This window comes from Pelodiscus sinensis, chromosome 16 (assembly GCF_052426305.1).
Source record: "Pelodiscus sinensis isolate ZL-2025 chromosome 16, ASM5242630v1, whole genome shotgun sequence".
In the NCBI taxonomy this organism is placed as follows: Eukaryota; Metazoa; Chordata; order Testudines; family Trionychidae; genus Pelodiscus; species Pelodiscus sinensis.
In genome coordinates, this window is record NC_143067.1 from 22001237 (window position 1) to 22026927 (window position 25691).

Sequence of the window (25691 nt, forward strand, 5' to 3'; positions counted from 1 at the left end):
AAATTTGCAAAGAACATTCAGCCCTGAGTGGCAGTGACCATGACGGAGCAGGGCTTTCTCTGCGACTGTTTTCCTGGCTAACATGAGCCATGTTAGGAATTAAGAAGTTGATGTAGGAGCCATATGAAATCAATGCACTATGTGCTTATATTCCTACACATAACTGGTCAGCAGCAGTTCATTAACAAAGGCCGCATAGCAGTTCTGCTGACTTCAGCGTTGATGTTATTCCAGAAACTAAAGAACACACAAATAAAGGCAAGCCAATGTCAAATCCCATGATTAAGAAGTACAGCTGAGGTTAATCTGATGGTGCGTATTTAGAGGCAAATGGGAGGGGACATTTTAAAAACGGGGGATCCATGTTTGCCAAATGGAAAAGCATAAACTGTTAAGAAAAAATGTTCATTTCTGAGTTTCTTTGGAGCTACTGGAGAAAATAAAACTGAACCCCTTCCCCCCAAAAACATTTCTCTATATCTAATCAAACATGCATTTCCATTTGAGATTTCTTTCCTGTCTGTAAAGACAATATGCTCATGACCTGATCGCAGGCAGAACAATTTCTGTTTACTCTCAAAGCTTTTAAAAGAGACCGAGCTTTACCCTGAAATACCTGCTTTTTACTATATAAAAATTATCCCTGTAGCTAAATATTTGAAACACTTTTTCATCTGGAAAATGGCTTTTTAGTGCTTTTTATACACAACTTTCCTCTGTACTTTATTAATTGTCCTCACAACAACACTATGAAGTAGGTAGTCATTTAAACAATGGGGGAATCAGGCAGATAATTTAGATGACTTGTTCAAGACTACAGGGAGAGTCAGCATTAGAACAGGAATGGCTTTCATTCCCAAGGTGAGACAGCTCCTTCTGGTGAAATTGGATTGTACCTTTCTGTTTAAGAAAAAAATTGGCATGTTGTTGCCGTTTAGAGTATCACCTCTGATAGCGTCTGTAACAAGTAGGCTGTCTTTTTGTTGTTGTTCCGAAATGTACACAGCATAGTGATGTGGGACTCTCTGTGTTCTAGTGCCAGTATTTACTCAGGGGCACCTGCATAGTATGAACTGCTGCCGTCTCTCTCTCATTGAGCATAGTTAATTGGATAACCAAACAGATGTGCCCAGATCAATCCAGTCATGAAATTGCCACAGAAATGTAAATAGAAGTTTGTGTAATTCAGCCATAATTACACACACACATTCAGGGATAATAGCAGACCGCAAGTTAAAAATGAGTCAACAGTGTAACACACGTACAAAAAAAGCAAACATGATTCTGGGATTCATGAACAGGAGTGTTGTGAGCAAAACACATGAAGTCAGTCTTTTGCTCTACTCTGCACTGATTAGGCCCCAGTAGGAATATTGTGTCCAGTTCTGGGCGCCACATTTCAAGAAAGATGTGGAGAAATTGGAGAAGGTCCAGGAAAGAGCAAAAAAAATGATTAAAGATCTAGAAAACATGACTTGTGAGCAAAGACTGTAAGAACTGGGCTTGTTTAGTTTAGCAAAGAGAAGACTGAGGGGAAATAGCAGTGATATCAGTTTTCAAGTATCTAAAAAGGTGTTACCTAGGAAGAGGGAGAAAAATTGTTCTTGTTGGCCTCTCATAATAGGACAAAAGCAATGGACTTAAATTGCAGCATGGGAAGTTTAGGTTGGACATTAGGAAAAACTTCACTGGAGATATTTAAGAGCAAGTTGGATAGTCATCTATCAGGGATGATCTAGACCAGGGCTACTCAACACGTGGCCGGTGGATCACATGGGGCCCGCAGCCCATTTATTTGTGGCCCACAGTGTGATTTGAGTTTACGTGGGGCTCAACACGTGGCCCGTGGGTGGGATCCTTTGAACATGGCTTCCACTAGGAACACGCTCCACAATGGTGAGGCATCTCCCAGACGTGGTGAGCATTGAAAGAAGCAAGTTCATGGGTACAGGGTGTTAGCATTTCTAGCCCCAGGGAGGAGCTGCCGGGAGTGCTGGGGCATTGTGGGAAGTGCTTTGTATTCATGCCTGTCAGTGTGAAAGAAGCTGTTTGCATATATTTGCATATATATGCAACCACCCTTAAGTTGCTGCTCTCGGCATGTGGCCCCCGGGGCTTCCAAAGTTGTGTAGCCCTGATCTAGACAGTGTATAGTCCTGCCATAAGGGCGGGGGACTGGACTTGATGATTTCTCAAGGTCCCTTCCAGTTCTAGGATTCTAGGATTCTATGCAGTGTGCCTCATTGAAATTAAAAAAACACACTTTGAAAAATAACAGTATTGTCAGGATCTCTTCAATTTGTTCAAAATGTTTTCTTTCCCCTTATTCCCTAAAATAACTCTGGAAGTTTGAAAATAAAATCTGCTTCTTTATTGATCTCCCCCTTCCAGCATTTGTGAATTCCCGAGCACTAGTCTGATTTGTGGTTTACGGTTGCTCATATGCATTGGATTGTTGACCCTGAGTATTACTTTCTTATTTAGAGATAATGACAGCTATGAACCATTGCTTTTTTCACAAAGACCTATATAAAGATGTCAGAAGATGTATAAAGAGACAAAGTCTTTATCAGCAATAGTTTATGGTCCCAAATCTGATTAGTATTAACACTATGAGCTTACATATAGTATCAAACACAGACATTGATCTAATTTTAAAAATTAGGGATCCCGTCACATGTGATACTGAATGCCTTCAGCTCAACAGGATTACAAGAGGTGCCCAGCACCAATCTGGATTGGGCCCATAGTCTATGTGTAAACTGCAGATCGACTCCCAAAGCTGGCCTATGTCAGCTGACTCGGGTTTGAGTGCAGGGCTGTTTCACTGCAGTATACACTTCTGGGCTCAGGCTGCAGCCTGATCTCTGAGACCCTTCCACCGCACAGAGGCTATGTCTAGACTGCAGGCTTCTTTTGGAAGAAGCTTTTCCAGAAGAGATCTTCCGAAAAAACTTCTTGCAAAAGATCATGTCCACATTGCCGAAGTGCATCGAAAAAGTGATCTGCCTTTTCAAAAGATAGCATCCATTTTCCTCTTGTTTCAAAAGAACTCTGTCTTCCCCCCCCCGCCACACACACCTTTTTCCAAAGAGCTCTTTTGGAAAAAAGGCTTCTTCCTTGTGGAAAGAGGTTTACCAATGTTGGAAAAATCCCTCTGTTCTTTCGATTTTTTTTCTGAAAGAACGCAATCGCAGTGTGGATGTAAATGAAGTTTTTTTTTTCAGAAAAACAGCCGTTTTTCCGAAAAAAACTCTGTAGTGTAGACGTACGCAGAGTCCTAGAGATCGGGCTCCTGCTTTATCCTGGAAGTCTACACTGCTCTGAAATAGTTCTACACTGCATTGAAATAGTTCAATAGCCCGAGCCTTGCGAGCCCGAATCAGCTGGTATGGGCCAGTTGTGAGTGTCTAATTGCAGTGTAGACCTACCATAGGTGTCTGTATAGCAGGGGTGGGGAACCTTAAGCCCGGGGGCTGGATGCAGCCCCCAGCTTGCTTGGATCTGGCCCTCAAGGCTCAGGGCTTCCCCCCCAGCATTAGGGAGCCCATGCTAGTGCTCCAGCCCCCTTCCAACTTCTCACTTGTGTGCAGCCCCCGACGGATTTTTCTGTGGGTCAGCAGTCCCCGACCTAAAAACGATTCCCCAACCCTGCTGTAAACTGTAGTATGGTCCAAACATATGACTGGGAGTGACAAACCCTCACATACAGATGTAGCATTATAATAATATTGGTCATATGGAGCTATAGAGGGCTGTACTTCCAAACACTTTTTCTTGGAACATTACCCCTCCTAAGTCTGTAACGTGGTATTTCTGCTCTCTCAGGTACTCATTTCAAGATGAGGAGGACATGTTCATGGTGGTGGATCTACTTCTTGGCGGGGATCTGCGTTATCATCTACAACAAAATGTCCGATTTCAAGAAGGCACTGTGAAACTCTTCATCTGTGAGCTGGCATTGGCGCTGGATTATCTCCAGAGCAGACACATCATCCACAGGTTAGTCATGGGCTTCAAAAATGGGTTGATGCTGACACATTATCTTATGGTTGAGGCAGAATCAATGAAGATCATTTGTTTTAAATTGTATTTATGAGAAAAAGATGTTGGTATGTTACTGTATATCTCTTGAGTCACAGTTGCTAACTTTACTCATCTTTGATACCATCCACTAAGTTGAGCAGGAGAGGCAAGAGCTGATGCTGGGGGAAGCCGGCTTAAAAGCTGCTTCCCCCTGCACTGCCTCTTCCCTCCCTCCCCCTACCCGTGCTACTGCCTCTTTTAGAGGCAGCAGCATGGGAGGAGGGGCAGAGGAGGCTTCTGCAAAGCAGACTCTGTCTAAGGCTGGCCCAGGCTCACAGTAGACAGAGGCTGCTCCATGGCAGCAGCCCCTGTTTGAGGGGAGGTCCGAGGTTACCGCAGACAGGGGCTACTCCTCTGTCCATACGGAGCTCAAACCCCTCCTCCCCCCCCCCCCCCGCAGACGGGTGCTGCTGCCTTCCCTTGCTGCTGCCTGTATCAGAGGCAGCAGGCGAAGCCGGTCTGCTCAGAGAGCTGTTTTTTAAATCGGCTCCCCTTGCAGACCAGCTCCCACCTGCCACCCCGCTGACAGAGGCAGCAGCATGGGATGGCAGGGGGTTCCCTGGGAGTGCTCTGGTTCCCAGCCCCGCCCCCGGAGATTATCAAATAGTCATGTGACCGCTAAAATATGATACAGTAACATGACTCTTCAATTACGTGCTAACATGCCTAGTTTAAAAGCATTAGAGGGGTAGCCGAGTTAGTCAGTAAGTGGAAAAACTTAAAAAACAACCAATATTGCTGGTTGTTTTTTAAATTTATCCCTAGTTTAAGTTATCCACTTCATTCCGCACAGGTCAGTGTGGGATTTCTAGCTTGTGGAAAACCTCACATCATTCAATAGTGAAATTTGTTGGAGCATTGACAAACTATTAAGCAAGTCTTTTCCTGGCTTTCTTGACTGGGAGGAGGGAACATCAGGATGAGGTAGTGTCAAAGCTAGAGGAAATGTTCTGTTTAAAAGAATGAAGATGGCTCTCCTTTTCTGACAGAGGAGGGTGGGTATAATAACAGTACTAATCTGGCTTGTCCCTTGCTGATGTGGACGGAGAAGCAGAAGCATAGTGACTGGGTGGAAATTTCACATTTGTGTCTTGCTGAAATCTTTTCTTAAAAAAGTTAAAGGTTTAAAGATTTCTGGAGCAGAGGGTATGCTATTTCTCTCCCTTAGGTAGATACCATAGAACATTTTTTTTTCACTGCTCCTGCAAGAAGACATAATTACCAGATTTAGTTTGCTCCAGCTCCTCCATGCCAGACCTAGCCATTGAAGGAAATGCAGTGGAGAGAAGCCACCTCTATTGGGAATCTCTGTTGATGCATTCGAAGTTATGGGCAGCAGGACTAATTCTCTGGAACAAACAGAAGGAAGAGGAATGGAAATAGATGCCCCTTCTCCTATATGAGAATTAAATGCCTCTCTCAGTTTTGCAAATTTCATTGGCATGGCCAACGAAGCACAATTCGAGTTCCTCCAACAAATGAAAGACCTGCTACTCTCTTACGTATATGTGGTACTTCCATTATCATGAATAGTAGCTCCAGTAGGATATGGGGTAGTAGTATATGGCAGAAGGAAACTGCCTGTGAGATTCACAAGATAATAGCTGCTCTGCAAAGTATCTCTCACAAAGGGGAAAAAAAGAGCTTTTGATAACTAGTGATCTTGAAGGAGACCTTGAATTTCTACAGCTCCTGTTCTGGTTCCTTGCTTTTGTTTGCTTTATTCAGCAATGTTGGATAGTAAGAAATGTTCAAAATTTGGAGGAAACAATTACTTACTTTTAAAAATACAGGCAGTCCCCGGGTTACGTACAAGATAGGGACTGTAGGTTTGTTCTTAAGTTGAATCTGTATGTAAGTCGGAACTGGCATCCAGATTCAGCCGCTGCTGAAACTGATCAGTTTCAACAGCGGCTGAATCTGGACACCAGTTCCGACTTACATACAGATTCAACTTAAGAACCCCAGGCGTCCCCAAGTCAGCTGCTGCTGAAACTGATCAGCAGCTGATTCCAGGAAGCCCGGGGCAGAGCAACTCTGCCTCGGGCTTCCTGTAGTCAGCCGCTGGTCAGTTTCAGCAGCGGCTGACTTGGGGACGCCTGGGGCAGAGCAGCTCGGGTGCTGCTGGGTTGGTCCAGTAGCGCGGCCGCTCCTCGGCGCTACTGGACCAACCCAGCAGCACCCCAGCTGCTCTGCCCCAGGCGTCCTGATTCAGCCGCTGCTGAAACTGATCATCAGCAGCTGAATCAGGACTCCTGGGGCAGAGCAGCTGGGGTGCTGCCGGGTTGGTCCAGTAGCGCCAAGGAGCGGTGCTGCGGGACCAATCGGCAGCGCCCACCTGCTCTACCACAGGCCCCGGGCTTTGCTCCACGTCTCCCTGGTCTGCTTTGGGGGGGGGGCACTAGCTGCGTCCCCCCCTCCCAGCAGACCAGGGAGATGCGGAGCAAAGCGGCGGATCAGCTGGAAGATCCAGCTGGCGGATCTGCAGATCAGCTGGAAGCGCCGCAGGTCTGGCCCGGGTCCTCCGCCACTTTGCTCCCCATCTCCCTGGTCTGCTGGCTCCCCCAGCAGACCAGGGAGACGGGGAGCAGCTTTTCTCGCCCCGGAGGAGGTGGGCGGCGGGACCAGGCGTCGCGCCGCTCCAGTCCTCCGGGGCAAGAAAATCCCCGTTCGTAACTCGGATCCGCGTAACTCGGGGACTTCCTGTACCCAGAAGAATAACAAAACTAATTACAATCAGCCTTCGGGGCCTAATTGCAGCCATCCCTCAGAAGAATAATTTCATGGAAACTAATTATTTACAACTGAACGCTACCAAAAATTCCTATATGTCTTTTAAAATCTGGTGATTTTTAAAAATAATTATTCTTGACTCGATTGCTAATGTGAGATTAAAAGATAGCTTATGCAGTACAGAGAAGTGATAGGTCACCTTCCATCACTACCCCATTATGTTTAGTGCGTTTTAGTTCAAAGAGGCAGTAATGTCAGGTTCCAAACGCAGACATTACTGGTGGGATTTTTTAACTTCTAGAACAATGATACAGTTTAATTAGACAACTAGTTATAAAAATCCAATAAATGTGATGCCCAACGGTGAATCTGATGCCTCTGTTCTCTATAATGCAATGCATTGTTTCAATCAAAATAGGAATTAACCAAAGCTGCATTTGTAAATCATGGTCTTATTCTCTGCTGGTTTAAAGGGATGGAACTCCATTATATCTGCAGAGAATTTTTCTCTGTTTCTGTTTATAACAACAGCATATTTCTGTTTCCTCTCATCTTGCATGATCTGTATCCTCTCATTCTGATGTACCTACTATACATAAGGCTCAAGTCATTCTGTATTGAAATGCAGCCAGATAAGGGAGAAGCGCACCCACTGTTGTTTTTTTAGTGCATAAGAAATAACATGCAGCAATTTAAGTTAGGAACTAAAGGATACACTCTGTCCAATTATTATTGCTTTTCAAGATACCGGAGGTATCCCAAAATAGCAAGCCCACGTCTACACAAGCTGCCCGTTATTTTGAACTATTTTTCAAAATAATAGGTGAGCTATTTCACCATCCTGGTAAACCTTGTTGCATGAGAGTTACGGGTTGGCTCGAAATAGCACATTATTTTGAAATTTGGTGCTGTGTAGATGCGCCAAATTTCAAAATAGGCTATTTGGAAGTAGATTTGAAATAAGATACACAATGTGCATAGCACAAGTTGCATCTCTTATTTTGAGTTTAGGGGGCTGTGTTGACACACCCTAAGGCTACGTCTACACTGGCATGATTTTGCGCAAATACTTTTAACGCAAGAGTTTTTGCGTTAAAGTATTTGCGCAGGAGAGCATCTACACTAGCATGTGCCTTTGCGCAAAAGCACATCTCTTGCGCAAAAGAATCCGTGCCAGTGTAGACACTCTCTTGCGCAAGAAAGCTCTGATGGCCATTTTAGCCATTGGGCTTTCTTGCGCATGAAATTAACGTTGCCTGTCTACACTGGCCTCTTGCGCAAGAACAGTTGTGCAAGAGGGCTTATCCCTGAGCGGGAGCGTCAGAGTATTTGCGCAAGAAGCACTGATTTCCTACATTAGAACATCAGTGTTCTTGCACAAGTACTCGTGGCCAGTGTAGACAGGTGGCAACATTTTGCATAAAAGTGGCCGCTTTTGCGCAAAATCTTGCCAATGTAGACACAGCCCAAGTGTTGTTCCTTCCTGCTGCTACATTATGCATTACAAACATAAAAAGGCCTGACTTGCAACATTTTCATAGAAATAATTCATCCCTCAATTTGGAAGAATCTCAGCCTGTTGAAAAGTTCAGCTCTTCTTACAACCTGAAACTGGCACTAGCATGTTAGAGCTCCTATTTTCTCAGAATTTTTTTTTTGAGGGGGAGAGGGGGGTTGTTTTAAACACATGCCTGTATTGCTGCTTTATGATGCATCAATCTCTCTGTAAGAGGGAAAAGTTTAGCTGCCCCTTTCAAACTCACTTACCCACGAAAGCCACCTTGTTTGGGAAACAAAACAAAACTGTAGAGTGGTAATGAGGATATTGGGTTAGCGTCTCTACCCTGCATCTGCTCATCAGCCACCAAATAATAGATGAGTATGAATTACACATTGTGAATTAGGATAAGGTTTCTTTGGAGCGGACACAGCGGCAAGATGAGGACAGACTCATGGATGGATTTTAGTGGTGGCAGCCTCCAACTTCTGTTAAATACTAGAAGATTTACCCAGCATTACTTGGATCCTTAACTCAATTTTTGGGTTTTGAAAAATAAAATGAATGGCCTGCAGGCTGTCCATGGGGGCGGGAGAGGAGAAAGAATCCAGGATCCGGGGCTGGCCCCAGCCTCCAGCGGCCTTCCCCATGACCTACAGCCTGTCCAGGGGTGGGGACAGAACTCCAGTGTCTGGCCCCGGTCTGCAGCGGACCCCCCCCCCCCCACGGCCTGCAAACCTACAGCTTGTACAGGTTTGGGGCATGGTTCCTGGCCCTGGCAGTGGTTTTTTTGTGTGTGGTGGGGCACTTACCCACTCCATTGCGGAGCTCCGTACCCAGCTAGCCAGTCCCCAGTAGTCACTCTGCAGTCTAGCTGTCCCTTGCGCATGCTGCCCCATTAGTGACACATCCCTCCTCTCTGTGCCCCCGCCCCTTCCATGTTATGGAAAACAGTCCTATTTCCAGCACTTCCCATTTTCCTAGCACAACCAAACCCTGATCTTTTGTTAGGCTATGATGACGCTGCATACCGAATTTGATTACCTTAGCTCAAGGACGGGCAATAATTTTTGCAGGGGGGCCATTTAATGAATATTGGTAGGTAGTCACAGGCCGTTCCAGAAGGAATGGGGCCTGAGGCAGAAGAGAAGGGGCGGGGGATTAGCCTCCCCCCCGGAGTTGTCTGGGGCTGGAGTTTTTTAATTAAAAACACAGCAAAGGGCTTCCGGCTCCTGGCTCCACCGCAATTGTGTTGCCGGGTGTTTAAAAGGCTTGTGGCTTCGGCCCCTGCCAAGGTAGTGCTGTGACTGGGAGCTGCAAACCATTTGATTAGGATTTGGCTGCCTGAGCCGCTGCCTAGAAATTTGGTGGCAGGGCATCAGGATATAAATGGAAAGTCTCCATTTGCAGTCCGTGGGGAAAATCAAAAGTGTTAGGTGGGCCGGATCGGGTCCCCGGGCCGCCTCTTGCCCAGCCCTGTCCTAGCGCTCTAACCATTTAGAAGGAGTTCTTGAACAAACAGACAGACGGATGGACTCTCAGAAAGACAGACACACAAATCTCAGATAGATTAGTTTAGATGGATTAATCGGGGGAGATGCACAACTTGTCTATTGCCCATAGAGCCAAAAGATGCTCCACGTGGCCCCATTTCAGGTTGACTCCTGGGAACTAGGGATTACTGGACAATCGGCTCCTCTACACTATCTCCCTCCCTCACTGCTGGGACTGCCCCCTTTCACGGCTGACCCCATCAGGTTTTCCCATCTGCTGAGGCATGTAGGTGGCATTTTAGTAGATGCCAAGGTCTAAAGCCTCAGGCTGGTGCTTGGTATGAATAGCTGCCCCGGGCATGTGCATAAGGGAGCAGAGGGGAGAAATCCTAACTCTTAGGTTGACGTGGCTATAATTATTGATGTTTTTAATAATTTATGTCTTACAGTAGCACCCGGAGGCCCCAGTCAAGTGCTAGTCACTGAGCACATTACACCAAGAAGATGTCCCAAAGAATTAACAGTAGAAAACAAAAGGTGACAGGTTTATTCAAAAGACAGGAAGGGAACACAAGGCAACAGAGACAGGTCACGATTTGTGTGATAAACAGCTGTCACAGCACACCGGCTGCCCCTTGGCTTACCACTAGTGTGTGGGGTGTGTCTAGGCGTGAGGAGTTTTAAGGTGAGATTTAAAGAAGGACAATACAGTGGCCTTGTAGATTCTTTTCAGAGAGCTCAGGCTTATGCAAGTGGTAGCATGAGAGAAAACAGGAAGCAACTCTCTTCTCCCTTACCGGTTTTCTGCTGTAGGATTAGAGGACAGAGGATCCTTGGCTCAGTCTTGCACTGCTCCCACAAGCTGACGAAGCTGGGCCATGCTGCTCTGCACAAAAGAACTACATTAGTCCAACTTTCACAGGACCTTCCATGGACGTATCTCATGTGGTTAACTTGTATTCACAACTCTGTTGGAATTCAAACCATCTTTTAATGGCAAGGGAAAAACTAAACTAAACCAGTCAGGCCTTGTTTATCATTCTGTCTATATGAAAATCTGCAGTTCATTGGAGGATGGCTAAACGCTGCACACATACATGCACTAACTGGGAGCTGCTTGCCTTTGGTGAGTTGTTTGCTTACTAGCTTTCATCAGACCTTTAGCAGAAAGGATATATTCTGGGGCAGAAAACATTTCTCCCCATTCACATGGTTTTTTTTCCCCCAAATTGACTGCAGAGTTCAGTATATCGTTTTATCTTTCCAATAAACACTCTTTAGAAATACACACTAATCCCTACAATCTGCATTGTAGAAGGAAGAAACACAACATGAAACGGGTCTAAATCTAACGTCATTGAAACTTGCCCTGAATAAAGTCCAGCGAGTATTTGTTTGATTATTGGCTTAGGCGGTTTCCTACAAATTGCAGTGATGTGCCTACATTTGATCTTGGCTTACACTAGGCCAAGTCCTAGCCCATAGTCAGAAAAGTGACTGCAGGAAATACCATCTCAGATGCCATATTTATTTTCTTCAAGTGTCTTCAGAGCAATCATACACTGTTTACAGATCAAAAGATGTGTCATGGTCAGCATCCAAGCATATGTGCTGTAGAACTTTGTGCTAGCCTTAGGCACACTCTGCCTTTTTTTAATGGAACAACAGTGTTCATTGCAGCCTGTGTTTCCGCATCTGGGCCACCACAGGATGACTCTTCAGGTATATCTGAGGCTCATAACAAATGTGACGTGTGGCTCCTAAGGCTTGGGGCAAGATGGTGACCCTAAATTAGAAGAAAACTCCCATTTGACTTCAATTTCTGTCCACTTTCTGCATCCACAATGGAAAATTACATTATATTCAGAATTCCAGTGGCATGAGCACACCATATCTAGAGAGCTGGGAATGGCCACACAGCCAAGCAACAGTTCAGATGAGCCGTGGCTTCTCAATGCCTTAGAATAAATGCACTGAGCCCTGAAAAAAACGGCTTCTCTGCTCCAACAACATTCACAAGAGGCAGAATCCTCTCTTAAAGAGTATGACATGCAGTCTGAGGTGCAGCTGGACTTGTTTGAGGTACTTGTAATACGATGAAACATCCTTGGCCAATTGCAACATTTTGCAGGTTGTATAATTTTCACTGTATCCCAAGGTGATGACATTAAATTGATAGACGGAGCGGAGAGTACTGCAACTGTAATTGGGAATCTCAGGAGACATGAAGATAATTATTTACTTTGTATGAGTAACACTGTGCCAGGGCAGCAAAGACAAAGACTGATGGCTTCAAATGTTGATGCATGTATTTTTAAGGAAAGTGGAAAGTGTTAATTAATGTGTAGACATTAGAGATTGATTCTGATTTCACTGACACTGGTGGGACCTCAGATTATATACCAGAGTGAGTGAGATTAGAACTGAATTCAATGGGAATAAATTGTTTAACCTGACTAAACTTGGTAAAAAAAAGAAGTTATTTTAATTAAATATTTAAAAAATGTTGAAGGCGTTTTCATTTAATAGATTCAGATAAGAGCCCAGTTTTTTTTGTGATTTTTTTTTAAGAAAAAAAATCTATTTTAAAAATAATTATTGACAACATGATAGACATGTTTTCATTTACCAATAATCCACAGTTTTGAAAATCTGGGCCTTTGTGGTCTAAGCTGTGGTCTTGGGCGTTTTTGCTTTGTTTTAAAAAAAGAAAAAGCCTATTTGACCTTGACAGTGGCAGTTCAGTGGTGACGAAGAGATTGTTATATATCTCTTACCCTCCCACAGGGTAAGATGTAGTCAGTTGTTGTTTGTGAATCATTGTGAGTTGTTTATATGAAAGATGCTGTCCCAGTGCCAATGATTAGTATTGTGATTATACCCGTTTTTTTCTCACACAGATGACTTTGTGAACCATACTTTTTTTTTTTTTTACTAGATTACATTTAAAAATTCTAAATCCTAGTCCTATAAATTGTTCTAATTGAAACTGTGGGCCTGATTGAAAGCACTTGGCAGTTAAAGGGTTGTATGGTGGTTGAATGGTGCTCTTTGTGATTTCCATATGCTGTATTAAATGTCAAGGTGCATGGCTTAGTCCCAGAGCAGGTGAGGGATATGGTGTAATTAGCCTATTAAACCCAGATAATGTCTTGTAAAGTCAATCAGCTGTATACAGCAGGAATATCAGTTGTGAGTTTTCTCTTGCAGTAGGGAGTATTTCCTTTCCACATAGGTAATGGAAATAGTTTTTCTACTGACAAGACAAAAACTCTTTGGATGGAATGTTTTTTTTTTCCCTTACACTTATTCACTTTATACAGAGTTTTGTGCATTTCTTTTTCTTTATCTCCTGGTATTTCTCTTGTTGTTAGCTCAAATTCTGTGTAATTTCCTAAGGTAAGATGCATTCAGTAGTATGGCTAGACTGCTATCTGACATAAAGGTAGAGAGATTTACCCTCTTGTGGTATGTGTGTGTAAGAAACAGATAATAAAAAGGGGATGGAAAACATGGTAGAATAGCACCCCCATGAGCAGTCTGTGCTATTTCTCCTCTTCCAAAAAAATGTTTAATAAAAGCCCAAACAGATAAAGACATCCAAGTACATATATTATAACTTGCATTGAAAACATCCGTTAAAAACTAAAAATAGATGGTAAAATACTTCTGAGTATAATGCAGTTGTCTTCTCAAAATACAAAACTCTATCTTAAAATTAATTACCAAATAAATATTCAGTTTAATCAGGCTACAAATATACAACACAGCTCGGCCCAGATCAGCAGGGAATAAACATTTACAATGTGGATATTTAGTTATTTGTGTGAAATGTTTTAAAGGATGGGTTTTCACATGACAAAAAACACCACCACAGTTGGTCCCATTATTCAGTCTGCATAGAGCAGAATGGCTATGGAATGAACGGACCATAGAGAGTGAGTGTTCCATCTCACCCTAGTAGTCTGTCTCTGATGGACAAGGTTAAGGCAGTTTAGCAGGTAGTTGTCAAACTTGTCTCACTTCTGTGATCACTCTGTCCTTGGTTTATGGACAGATGGAGAGCTTCAATCAACAGGCCTTTCTCAAGATATTCCAAAGATTCAGGGGTGTTTACTCCACTGTCCTGGCTCAAGCTTAAGTAATTGCCTTCTGCAATCCTAAATTCCCCAATAGTTCCAGCTGGATAGAGTATTCCTCATTTCCTGTGCTGCACTGTTGCTGAGAATTGTTAAAAAGCTCCTCAGTTAGACCCATGAGTTGATTGCATTTCATTGATGGATAAAGCAATTCTTGTGTATTGTTTGCATATAAGGTTGCTGTTTTGCAAAAGTACTTTTTGACAAAAGGCACTATATTGGTATAGGTTCAGGTTATTTTATTGTTGTTTCACCCTTCAGCAACCAGAATTGTGTTGGTTTCATAAAAATGAATTAAAACCATCACTTGAATACATTTGCATTGATATTCAAGAGCCATAAAGTATCTTGTAAAATCTGTTTACATCCTTTTGGGTGGTAGGTAAAAATCACTAGTACCTGACCCCTACCATTTTTTGCATTGCAATGTGTGAAATGTTTTGAAAGGTCGGGTTTTCACATCACAAAAAACATCACCATAGTTAGTCCTGTTATTCAGTCTGCATAGAGCAGAATGGCTATGGAATGAACTTGGCTATGGAATGAATTTTGATAGATGGCATATTAGAGTAATCCACATGGTTACTAGCAAATATTTCCCTGCTTCTGGGAAATTCTTACTCCATCTGGCTGGAAGTTCCCTTTTGGCTATTCCTCTTGATAAACATAGTTATGAATAGTCAACCTCCTGGGCAATTGAAAAAGCCATTACACAGTTGGAAAATTCAGGCTTTGAAATATTTAATCATAAGAATTTTTGTAATTAAGTAATTAACCCAATTTTAGGAAGATAAACACAGTGCATCTTGAAACTTTGTAAATTACATGGACCACTGTGTCCTCCTTATTGTTCCCTTGATATCAGGTGCTGCTTCTGTTCTCTTTCTTCTCTGAGAGTTTGTCTGCTGTGAAATGTTGTTGATAATATTCCAGGCTTAGTGATCAGCTCTATTCTCCTCCTTATGGGATGAAATTTGCCCCTGTGCAGAGGGACAGTGTAAATCCTATGTCAGATTTAAGCCTTGTTTTGGGGGATTAAATGTCATTTAAATCATGAATATACTCTTTTCTTAGCCTCTAAATGTGTGATTTTTACCCATGGAGAGGAAGTGCACAACTAATTCAAGTGGCATACATCTTTCTCTTGTTATCTATCTGTCCCTTCTTTAGGCCTAAAACACTGTATTCAGATTCAAATTCACTGAAAGTCTGGACTGTTGTTATCTAGAGTTTTTATTTTGGTCATTCTTTGTGTGTCTCAATAAAATCTTTACCACCATAGTTTTAGGGTATATATTCCTTATGCTTGAAATATAATTCATATTAAGCCAAAATGGACTTGTATAACTAATCACTCATTGTGAAATGTAATGAATGAAAGCAGAAACTATTCCAGTGCATTTTAAACCAGTTTTTCCCTCTGTGTCTCAATTTTTAAAATGTCTAGCAATGTGTGATCACATTTTTCATTTCATCATTTGAAAGCTTTGAACAAATATGTCTTCCTGAATAATTACACTGTCGTACTGTAATGTATGCAGCTGTATATCCCAATTCTGCTTCATTAGTGTCTCCTGTTTGGGTTTGCGAATACAAAGGTGGTCTGCTTCAAACACTCCAAAGTAAACAGAGCTTTTTTTTGTTCCAAAATGTTACTCAACTATGTGAACAGGGAACACTTCTTAGTACAATACTGTGATGCACTGGGGAATAGGTCTGTGTCTAATTATGGATTTTATTTGGTTTCAGGAATGCTATTTGTAGTTGTTAATAATTGTGAATTAGACCATCCATTTTGTAGCAAGAATTATGCCTGGAAAGCATGGATAATTGAGTGGAAAATTTGTGAATGGCACTAAGGTCAGAGAAGTTGCAAGCACTTTGGAGGACAGGATTAGAATTTGACACATTGGAGAATCAGTCTGAAATCAGTAAGATGAAATTTATCACAGTCAAGAGCAAAACAGGAAGGAAAAATCTAATGCACAATTACAAATGGAGGATAAATAGTACTGCTGAAAAAGATCTGGAGGTGACAGAGGATCACAAATTGAAAATGAGTCAATGATAAGGTACATAAATCAATGATAAGATTAATATTCTGGGGTGTATTAACAGGAATGTCATATGTAAGACATGGGAGGTAATTGGACCCCTGTTTTGTACTGTCAGGCTTATATAGGGACTACTCGGTCCAGTTCTGAGTGCCACCAGTTAGGAAAAATGTGAAAAAATTGGAGTGTCCAAAGGAGAGCAGCAAAAATGGTAGAAGGTTGAGAACCTGACCTAAGAGAGAAAAGGTAAAATAACTGGGCATGTTTAGTCCTGAAAAATAAAGACTATGGGGAAGCCCTTGTGAGTCTTCAGATATGTAGATATGTTAAGGGCTGTAATAAAGAGAATATGACACGTATTACAGCTATTTCTCCGTGTCCACTGAAAATAGGAAAAGAAGTAACTTTCTGTCAGGCTAGTTAAGCTCTGAATAGGCTTTTGAGGGAAGTTGTGGACTCTCCATCACTGGAAGTTTTTAAAAACAGGTGGACAAACACCTGTCAAGGATAATATAGTGTTCTTGGTCCTGCCTCTATGCAGGAGTTTAGACTTGATGACTTCCTGGGGTCCCGTCCATTCCTACATTTCTGTGATTGGGTAACAGAGACATCATGGACAATTAGCATTGAATGGCTCTGCCCTAGGGAAACTATAAATTTGCTATCGGCAGGACCATTGAGTCTCTTCACAGAAGATTGTCTCGGGAGAAAGAGAGGATGGAATCCTCCCAACCAGATCTAGGCGAATGGCTGGGAGAGGGTATGTTTTGAAAAGGGTGCTTCTCTAAACGCCAGGGGCCTTTTCGTCTCCAAGACTAGAAGACCCAGAAGGAGGAGTAGAGGCAGAAGGAAATAAACCTGGGGGCTTACAAAATGGGGTGAGATCAGACTATTTGTTGGTTTCCAGGGGTTTGTAACCGGTGAGTGTGTGTGAGAGTAAAAACCAGAGTTTCTCCAGTTGCTGGACTTTGGCAATTATATTTGAAGCAAGGAGGAAGCTCTAGAGGGCTGAGGCACTGGTTCCCAGACTTTAGGTCAGGGGTTGGCAAAAGGGCCCCTGCTTGCCTTATCTGTCCCACCAAACAGATTGATGCAGCCCATGGAAGCCCTGCCGCTCCCCTGCCACCAGGCCAATTAGGGGAGTTTCCTCCACCCTGCCAGGAGTGTGAGGTGCTTAGAAGTACCATGTGCTCCTGGCAGGGTGAAAGGAGACTTTGCACGCTCCCCTGCCCCCAAGCCCTTATTGGCCTGGAGGCAGGGGGAGTGCGCGAAGTTTCTTCCGCCCTGCAAGGAGAAACGCCACATGCTCCTGGCAGGGCAGGAGGAGACTTTGCACGCTCCCCCGCCCCCAAGCCCTGATTGGCCTGGGGGCAGAAAGGGGAATGCATGAAGTCTCTTTTCACTACCAGGGGCATGGGCACTTAGGGGGAACCTCTGGGGGGTGCAATGATGTTCCACCACCCCCAGACTAACCATGTTCTGTGGGTGGGTAAGCAGGGAAGTATCCTGGCCCCAGCCCCTTCCTCTTGGGGCTCTGCCCCTTCCGGTGCAGCCCAGGCTCACTTCACAAATTTCTGAAGCAGCCCCTGACAAAAGATTATTGCCCACCCCCTGCTTTAGGTGGTTGAATTATAAAGTGCCACTGCCCAAGAATGTGGCAGGCATGGGTTTAACCAGGCATGCCTGGGGCAGCCCTCACTGGAAATGCAAAGGTTAGGGCAGGCTGCCAAAGGGAGAACAGATGTTCCCAGCACTGGGAGGGAGGGGGTACGGAAGGTAGACTCTCCAATCAGTCACAAATTGTGCTTCTGATCTCCCACACTGGTTATCAAGAAGCCAAAAAGAAAATCACACTGTTCCCTTTATTGCCTTCCAGTTCTCTGACCCCAGCCAGCACCCAAGTCCAGTAAAGTGAGAAGTTCTATTGAAAAACTCTGCTCACATATATGTGTTCTTCTGATCCCAAAGGTCAGCCAGGTTACCAGGTCAGTATAGGTTTGGATCTTACCCTAAATGCCTAGCAGTACTAGCAGTACTGGTGGGTTTGCTGGCTTGAAAGTCCCTGGAACACATCCATAGCCATTCAGTCCTTTTTTTTCAGGTTTGTTTGTAGAAAGATTACTCTAGAGCTAAGGAGCAGGAATGAAGACAAGATGGAGAAGATGCAGGCAGGGGTGCCAACACTCTCCACGGGCCTCTAAGCAAGCGGGGGGGGGGGACAGCTTCATCCTCCTAGAAGGGGAGGATGGGACGGGGCTGGGTCGGGTGCAGCCAGAGCCCTCTGGACCATGGTGCCCTTTACCACCACCCGGAATGCACAGCCTGGTGCTCCAGCAGTGATTTAAGGGTCTTTGGCTCCAGCTACTGCTGAAATGGCAGTGGCAGTGGGTGAGAGCCCCAGGCCCCTTTGCGTTGCCCCCGTCGGCAGGCCTAGATGCTGTTTCCCTTTATATTCCTTTTGCCTTGTGGCTTCTACTTCCTTTGTCCCAAACATAAGCTGCTCAGCACACGGCTTGGAAGGCTTAGAGTTCCATCCGTAGACATGCCCCTACGTGCCTTGCTGAGACAGATCCGTTGCCTATTCTTAATGGGTTAGTAGAATAGTTGATTTTCCTTGATGTGCCATCAAACAGGCTAGGCAGTGCATTATCAAACTGTCTGTGGGTGTTACCCAGAAGCATGTTGTAATACGGACATACTGTATATACATACCCAGAATCCAAAAACGGGGGGGGGGGGTACAAACATATGAGATTATCCCATTTGGCAGATTGTAACAATTTTGCAGATACCTTACATGGCATAACCCATTGTCATTCTGTAGTATTGATACTCACACTGTTCTAAAGCGTCCCCCAAATTCCATACAGTGTCACAATGGGGTCTGCATCTGAGATCCAGAACTACGAATAGTGAGCACTCACTGCCCAGACCCAGAGAGCTTAACAGCCTGTGAGATTCAGCAGTTGGATCCCCTGACACCAGACTGGTGTCTGTTTTGAGAACAGGGCTGGACCGGGATCTAACAAATATTACGTAAGATCAAACAAGAGTTAATAGTAAAAGGAACCACTTACATTGAGGTCTATCAAGAACCACACACTGCAAAAAAGCAGCCACATGATCATATCCTAAGAACCCTAGTCCTGCCTTCTCTTCTTTATTATCATTTATCTAATTATATCTACGTTAAGGATCACTGATTCAGAGGAAGAAGTACCATATATTCCCACCTCAGGAAGTCTGGGCTATTCCAGATCTCGTACTCCTGTCTGTAAAGTGCCACCACACCTGGGTGCTGTATAAATTATTATATCTTGCACAAATCTTTCTCCGGGGGCTTCTACAGTCACATTTTGTTGCCATTCTATGCTGACATCCCTTTTCCTCTTCTCTGCCACCTCTAGGGACATGAAGCCTGACAACATCTTACTGGATGAGCATGGTAAGTGCCCTTGTTTCATGGTAACTGCTGGTCTGGGCTCCAGCCCCACAGTGGAGGGAGAGGGGGGGAGAAATGGGATGGGGTAGGGACTGTTGAGGAATGGGGCTTCAGCTGCAGGGACTGCCCAGGAACAGGGCTTCAACCCCACGGCTGGAGCCACATGGGCAAGGGGCTGAGCACCATGGCTGGGGCCACCCTTCATCTCCAAGTCCAGGGAATGGGTCTGTAGCCAGCGGTGGGGGCGGAGCACCAGAGAAAGGGGTTTCAGCCCTTGGGGGGGGGATGCCAGCATTCGGGGCTTCAGCTCCATGTTCTGGAAAGGTTGGTAGACTTCCCCCCCTTCTTTAGGGTGCCATGGGAGGGAAGACTGGGAAGGGTGCTGGTGTCTGCTTTATTGCCAGCCACAAATGGGAGGCTGCTGCAGTTGTGCTGACTGGGGAACTTAGGGACCAGCAGAGGGCATGCAAATATGAGATATTTAGCCCCTTTAAAAAACAAAAAAGTCATGACGCCTGGAAGACAGATTAAATACTGGGTGGTCCCAGTAAAAACGGGACGGATGGTCACTCTATGTGGCTCTCTTCTGCATTAATGTCCCATAACGTACCTAGTATTCTTAAATACATCCAGTTACTGTAATTCAGTGACATTTCAATAAGTCATTATTATAGGTGACCCTGAATGGTCTAGAGTTTATTGCCGTTTCTCATTAGCAAATCCTGTTTTCAGCTGCTTATAACTTTGTCACATTTCACCCATTTGGTCTGAAATTTCCCACCATGGATTATGTAATAATAAACTGTATTATAATGCAGATATATAAAGCGGGGAAAAGAGGTTGCACAAACAACCTTAATTCTGTCATTTCGTGACACTTGAGTGCTTGACTTTGCAACCTTAATGTTCTTTTAATGTAGTTTTTTGTTTAAAATGTGGATATAGATTTTACTTAATCCTTTCTCAGGCAAAACTCCAGATGAACACTTATGTCTCCTATATTAGTCTCTACTCCCCCCCCCTGTCCTCCTTCCTCCCCCAGTAAAATTCCCATTGAATTGCTTTCAAAAAGTTGAATATCTGCTGAAAATCTTTGTAACTGACTCATTTGTGAGAAATCTTTATTAGCGTTTGCAATGAGCTACCTGTATGTCAACGTGCTGTTGTACAGAGCATGGATCATATGGAAGTCATAATCACTTTGCAGGTTTGATAAGTTTTGGTGCAGAAGCTGCAAATCCTAGAGAACTGCCATTGTTTTAGCTTGTAACTAACTTTGTTTGACATCATCACACCGTGTCCAGAGTGTATCCGTTTTACATATGACCTCTAATTTTGAGTGCTGGGTAATTATTTATTTAAGCGCTGTCAGGACAAATTTTCTTGCCTTACTTTACAAAAGCACATTTCTGCCTGACTCACTCAGGGATTTCCTTCTGCCTCCTGAGACAGGTGTGCATAAATACATGGACCAGATTCTTTCTCTCTCTCTCTGAACCCTTCCAGTCCAGCCCATTTGCATTGCCTAGGTGGCACAAGTAGGTCTATTGGCAATATCTAAGAAGGCTTCTAGTGGTGGGGAGCTGCCAGCTAGCATTGTGGTTCCTGCGTTACCCTCTCCTTGTCTTGGAGAGGGGAAGCCGACCTAGGCAAGGCAATACTGTGTAGGCTAGTTGACAGAGCACTGCTCCATTCTGGCAATTCTGATCGAATTGATTGTCCCTAGGTGACTGTTGCCAATGGTGACAGAGGCTACTTTGGCTTATGCAGCTTGAGCAGTGAAAGGCAGATAACCAGGCTTCATAGTGGCTTGCCCGCCTCTGCATTCTGAGCCAGTCTAATTATGACCCCCTAATAATTTTGTTGCCTTTTCTGAACCTTTTCCAATTCCAATATAGCTTTTTTGAGATGAGGCGATCACATCAGCACCCAGTATTCAAGATGTGGGTGTACCATGAATTTATAGAGAGGCAGCGTGATAGCTTCTGTCTTCTTATCTATCCCTTGCTAAATGATTCCCAACATTTCTGTTCGCTTTTTTTCATTGAGTGGATTTTTTCCAAGAATTATCCACAATGACTCCAAGATCTCTCTCATGAGTGGTAACAGCTAATCTAGATCCCATGATTCTATGTGTATAGTTGGGATTATGTTTTCCAATGTGCATTACTTCGCATTTATCAACATTGAATTTCATCTGCCATTTTGTTGCCCACTCACTCCATTTTCGGAGATCCTTTTGAAGCTCTTCACGGTCTGCTGTGGACTTAACTTTCTTGCACAATTTTGTATCATCTGTAAATTTTGCCACCTCCCTGATTACCCTTTCTCCAGATTATTTATGTTGAATATGTGTTGAATGGGATTGGTTCTAGTACAGACTCCTGCAGCACACCACTAGTTATGCCTCTCCATTCTGCAAACTGACCCTTTATTCCTGTCATTCGTTTCCTGTCTTTTAACCAGTTACCAACCCATAAGAGGACTTTCCCTGTTATCCCATAACATCTTACTTTAATTAAGAGTGAGGGATCTTGTCAAAGACTTTCTGGAAATCTAAATGCACTATATCCACTGGATCCCCCTTATCCATACGCTTATTGGCCCCCTCAAGGAATTCTGGTATTTTGGTGAGGCATGATTTCCCTTTACCGAAACCATGTTGATTCTTTCCCAACAAATTATATTAATCTATGGCTGCATCTAGATTGGCAAGATTTTGCACAAAAGCAGATGCTCTTTACTGTACAAAATCAGTGGTTCTTGCGCAAATACTCTGACGCTCCCGCTCAGGGATAAGCCCTCTTGAGCAAGTATTCTTGTGCAAGAGGGCCAGAATAGACAGACAAGTTAATTTCGTGCACAAGAAAGCCCGATGACTAAAATGGCCATCGGAGCTTTCTTGCGCAAGAGAGTGTCTACACTGGCACGGATGCTTTTGCGCAAAAGCAAATCTTTTGTGCAAAGGCACATGCTAGTATAGACACGCTCTTGCGCAAATACTTTTAATGGAGAAACTTTTCCGTTAAAAGTATTTGCGCAAAATCATGCCAGTCTAGACGCAGCCTATGTGTCTAACAATTCTGTTCTTTATTATAGTTTCAACCAGTTTGCCCAGTACTGAAGTTAGATTTACCAGCCTGTAATTGCCAGGATCACCTCTATATCCCTTTTGCAAAATTGGCATCACATTAGCTATCCTCCAGGCATTCATGCAGAAGCTGATTTAAAAGATTACAAACCATAGTCAGTAATTTCACATCATAGTTCTTTCAGAACTCTGGTGAATGCCATCTGGTCCCAGTGACATTACTATTTAATTTATCAATTTGTTGCAAAACCTCCTCCAAAAACTATACCTGTGTCTACACTACCGCCGCGTTATGTCGACAGTAAGTTGACAGAACGTGGCAGTTTTGTCAACAGCTGTAAACATCCTTTTACGAGGAATAAAGCCTTTGTCGACATAGTTATGTCAACAAAATTTGTGTGTAGACGCAGGGAGCCAGTTCTGTCCACAAAAAAGGCCTCCAGGAAGAAGTCCTGGTGGACAGTCTAGCCTTTACAGGTACAGCACATCTTTGGTTCCTGGCCACAGCCTCTTAAAGGCACAGGCACCCAGATAAGCCTTGTTGTCTGGCAGCTAGCCAGAGCAGCCATGGCCCAGCCTCAAGGTCCCCCTGGCCCTTCTCGGGACAGAGAGGAGGACCCACCCAGAGGCACCAAAAGGCGGGCACCAGCCTGGTCTGGCCCCGAAATAAAAAACCTGCTGGAGCTCTGGTCCTAGGAAGAAGCCCTGCAGTCCCTGCAAACACGCCGCAGGAATATGGACATTTATGAGCGCCCAGCCCAGGGACTGGCCACCAAAGGGCATCACCCCCGCACCATGGCACAAGTCAGGGCCAAGGTAAAGGAGCTGCGGCAGGGATATTCCGGGGCCCAGGACCAGAGCTCCCGCTCCGGGGCAGCCCCCGAGACCTGCCTTTACTATGAGGAGTTGGAGCAGAGCCTGGGTGGTGGGGAAGCCCAGACTCCACTGTGTGTGGTGGAGTCCGGGTTACCCCACCACATCGTGGACTGACCCTTCCTGAGGGAGGAAAACCAGGCAGGAGAGGCGGGAGAGCTGCACCAGGAGAAAGAGGAGGAAGAGGAAGCAGCAGACACCTAGACCCCAGAGGCCTCCCAGGCATCCGTGGACATCGGGGAGGGAACATCAGGTGAGTGCTTTGAGGGGTCACCACACACGGGCGGGTTGGCAGTGTGGAGGGCCAGCTAGCCCCATTGCCACCGTGGGGCCCCCGTGAGGCTTTCAGGCTGCTGCCCAATTCACACACGGTGTCATGTGTAACACCCCTGAGTCTCCTGTCCAAAGGAGAGCCTCTGACAGCCACAGCATGCCCTCGGGGACAGCAGGGGGTGCACACAGAGAGTGATCGTCTCCTCCTATTTTCCTCCACAGCCGGACCCTCTACCCAACAGGGGAGCACCACACCTGCCCCACCACCATCCCGGACCCGTGGCACCCACAGGCACCGGAGGGTCTACATGGACCTGCTAAGGGAGAACATTGAGGCCCTGCAGGACCTCAACAGGACCCTCCAGCAAAGGACGCAGGCAGAGGCCGAGTGGCGCACCAGGCTGCTGGACGAGCTGGTCCAGCAGCGCACGGAGATCTGTGCCACAATGAGGGAGCTCTTTGCCTCGCCTGCCCCTTTCACAGGCATCGCTCCTCCTGCACGCCAGGCCCCTACTCACCCTGCTCCTCCAGCCCCCTCTTCCCCCCTTCCCCCTCTTCCCTCCCTGCTCCTTCAGCTCCCCCTCCCCCCCAGCCCCTCCTGCTCCTGAGCCCTCACAGGCCCAAGAGCTGCCCCCCAGTCCTGCCCAGGTCAGGACTAGATCTCACTCCACCTGATCCTAAGACCCTGGCGATGCCAGGACAGAGGACAATGGCAGGACCCTGCGCTCAGGGAAGCAGCGGCCCTCTTGAACTTTCCTCCCCCCAGGTTTTCAGTCCCCTACCACCCCAGTTAAGGGACATTTGAGTTATGTTACAAAGTCTTTATTTTTGACAGACACATTTATTGTGCGGATAAACAGGTGAACAGTTAAAAGAGAAAGTTTTGTTCAACAGTTCGTGCATTTTCTTTACTGCTAGTGTTTGTAATAAAGCAATTTTCTGTGTACAGAGAAAAGTGGGTCTTCTCTGTGTTCTGAATGGGAAGAGAGTGAGGGTAGTGGAGGGACAGGTAGGGGTGGGCTAGACTAACTCCCCCATAGGGGTGGCCCTTGGGAGGGTCAGTGGGCTCCTTCTGAGAATCCCTCCCTCAGGGCTTCTCGGATTTGGACACCAGCCTGGTGAGCCTGGCGGATGGCGGCCGTCTGGGGCTGCTGAAATGACCTGTCCTCATCATCAGCACCTGTCCCCAACCCCGGCAGGAAGGCCTCCCCTTTCCTCTCCACCAGGTTGTGGAGGGCACAACATGTGGCCACCACCTCCAGGATGTTGCGTTCCCCCATCTCCAGCTTTGTGAGGAGGCAACAGAGCCTCCCTTTCAGCCGGCCGAAGGCACATTCCACCTGCATGCGAGCCTGGCTAAGATGTGTGTTGAAAAACTCCTTGCTCCCATCCAGGTGGCCGGTATAGGGCTTCATGAGCCATGGCATTCAGGGGGTAGGCCGCGTCGGCAACTATGCACGCTGGCATCTGCACGTCTCCGAGGGCGAGGTGTTGCAGGGGGAAAAACGTTCCTGCCTGCAACCTGCGGTACAGGTAGGAGTTCCTGAATATGCGGGCGTCATGTGCCCACCCCGACCACCCGACACAAAATATCTGTAAAGTGTCCCCGGTGGTCGCCGAGCGCCTGCAGCACCATGGAATAGTAGCCCTTCTGGTGTATAAACTGGGCTGTTCGATGGGGCAGTGTGTATCCCATCGAGGGCTCCTCTGCAGTTCGGGAATCCAAGGGTGGCAAACCCAGCGATGATGTTGTCCAGGTCCCCGAGACAGACGAGCCTCTTCAGCATCTCCGCATTGATGGCCCTCCCCACTTGCAGCAAGAGACAAATAGACAGACAGAAACCAGGGAGTTAGACAGGTTACCTAAGCGCTTGGGGGGGGGGGGGAACTTCCCTTGTCAGGATGCCCCTTCCCCCTCATCAGTGTTGGGGTGGCTGAGGAGCGGCCTCCAAGTGCCACTCCATCCCCCACTCCCTCTTGCCCTTGCCTGGCAGTCCCCCTTTCTCAGC

At 45.4% G+C, this 25691-nt stretch overlaps 1 protein-coding gene across 2 annotated transcripts in view; it reads left to right on the forward strand.

Moving 5' to 3' along the window:
• The window catches only part of STK32A (serine/threonine kinase 32A), a 101620-nt gene that overhangs the window by 41501 nt on the left and 34428 nt on the right, over positions 1-25691 (forward strand). For both annotated transcript variants that reach the window (XM_075900288.2, XM_075900287.2), the window contains exons 6-7: positions 3829-4002; positions 19411-19448. In XM_075900288.2, the coding sequence (XP_075756403.2) occupies positions 3829-4002; positions 19411-19448 (212 nt within the window). The remainder of the gene's footprint in view (positions 1-3828; positions 4003-19410; positions 19449-25691) is intronic.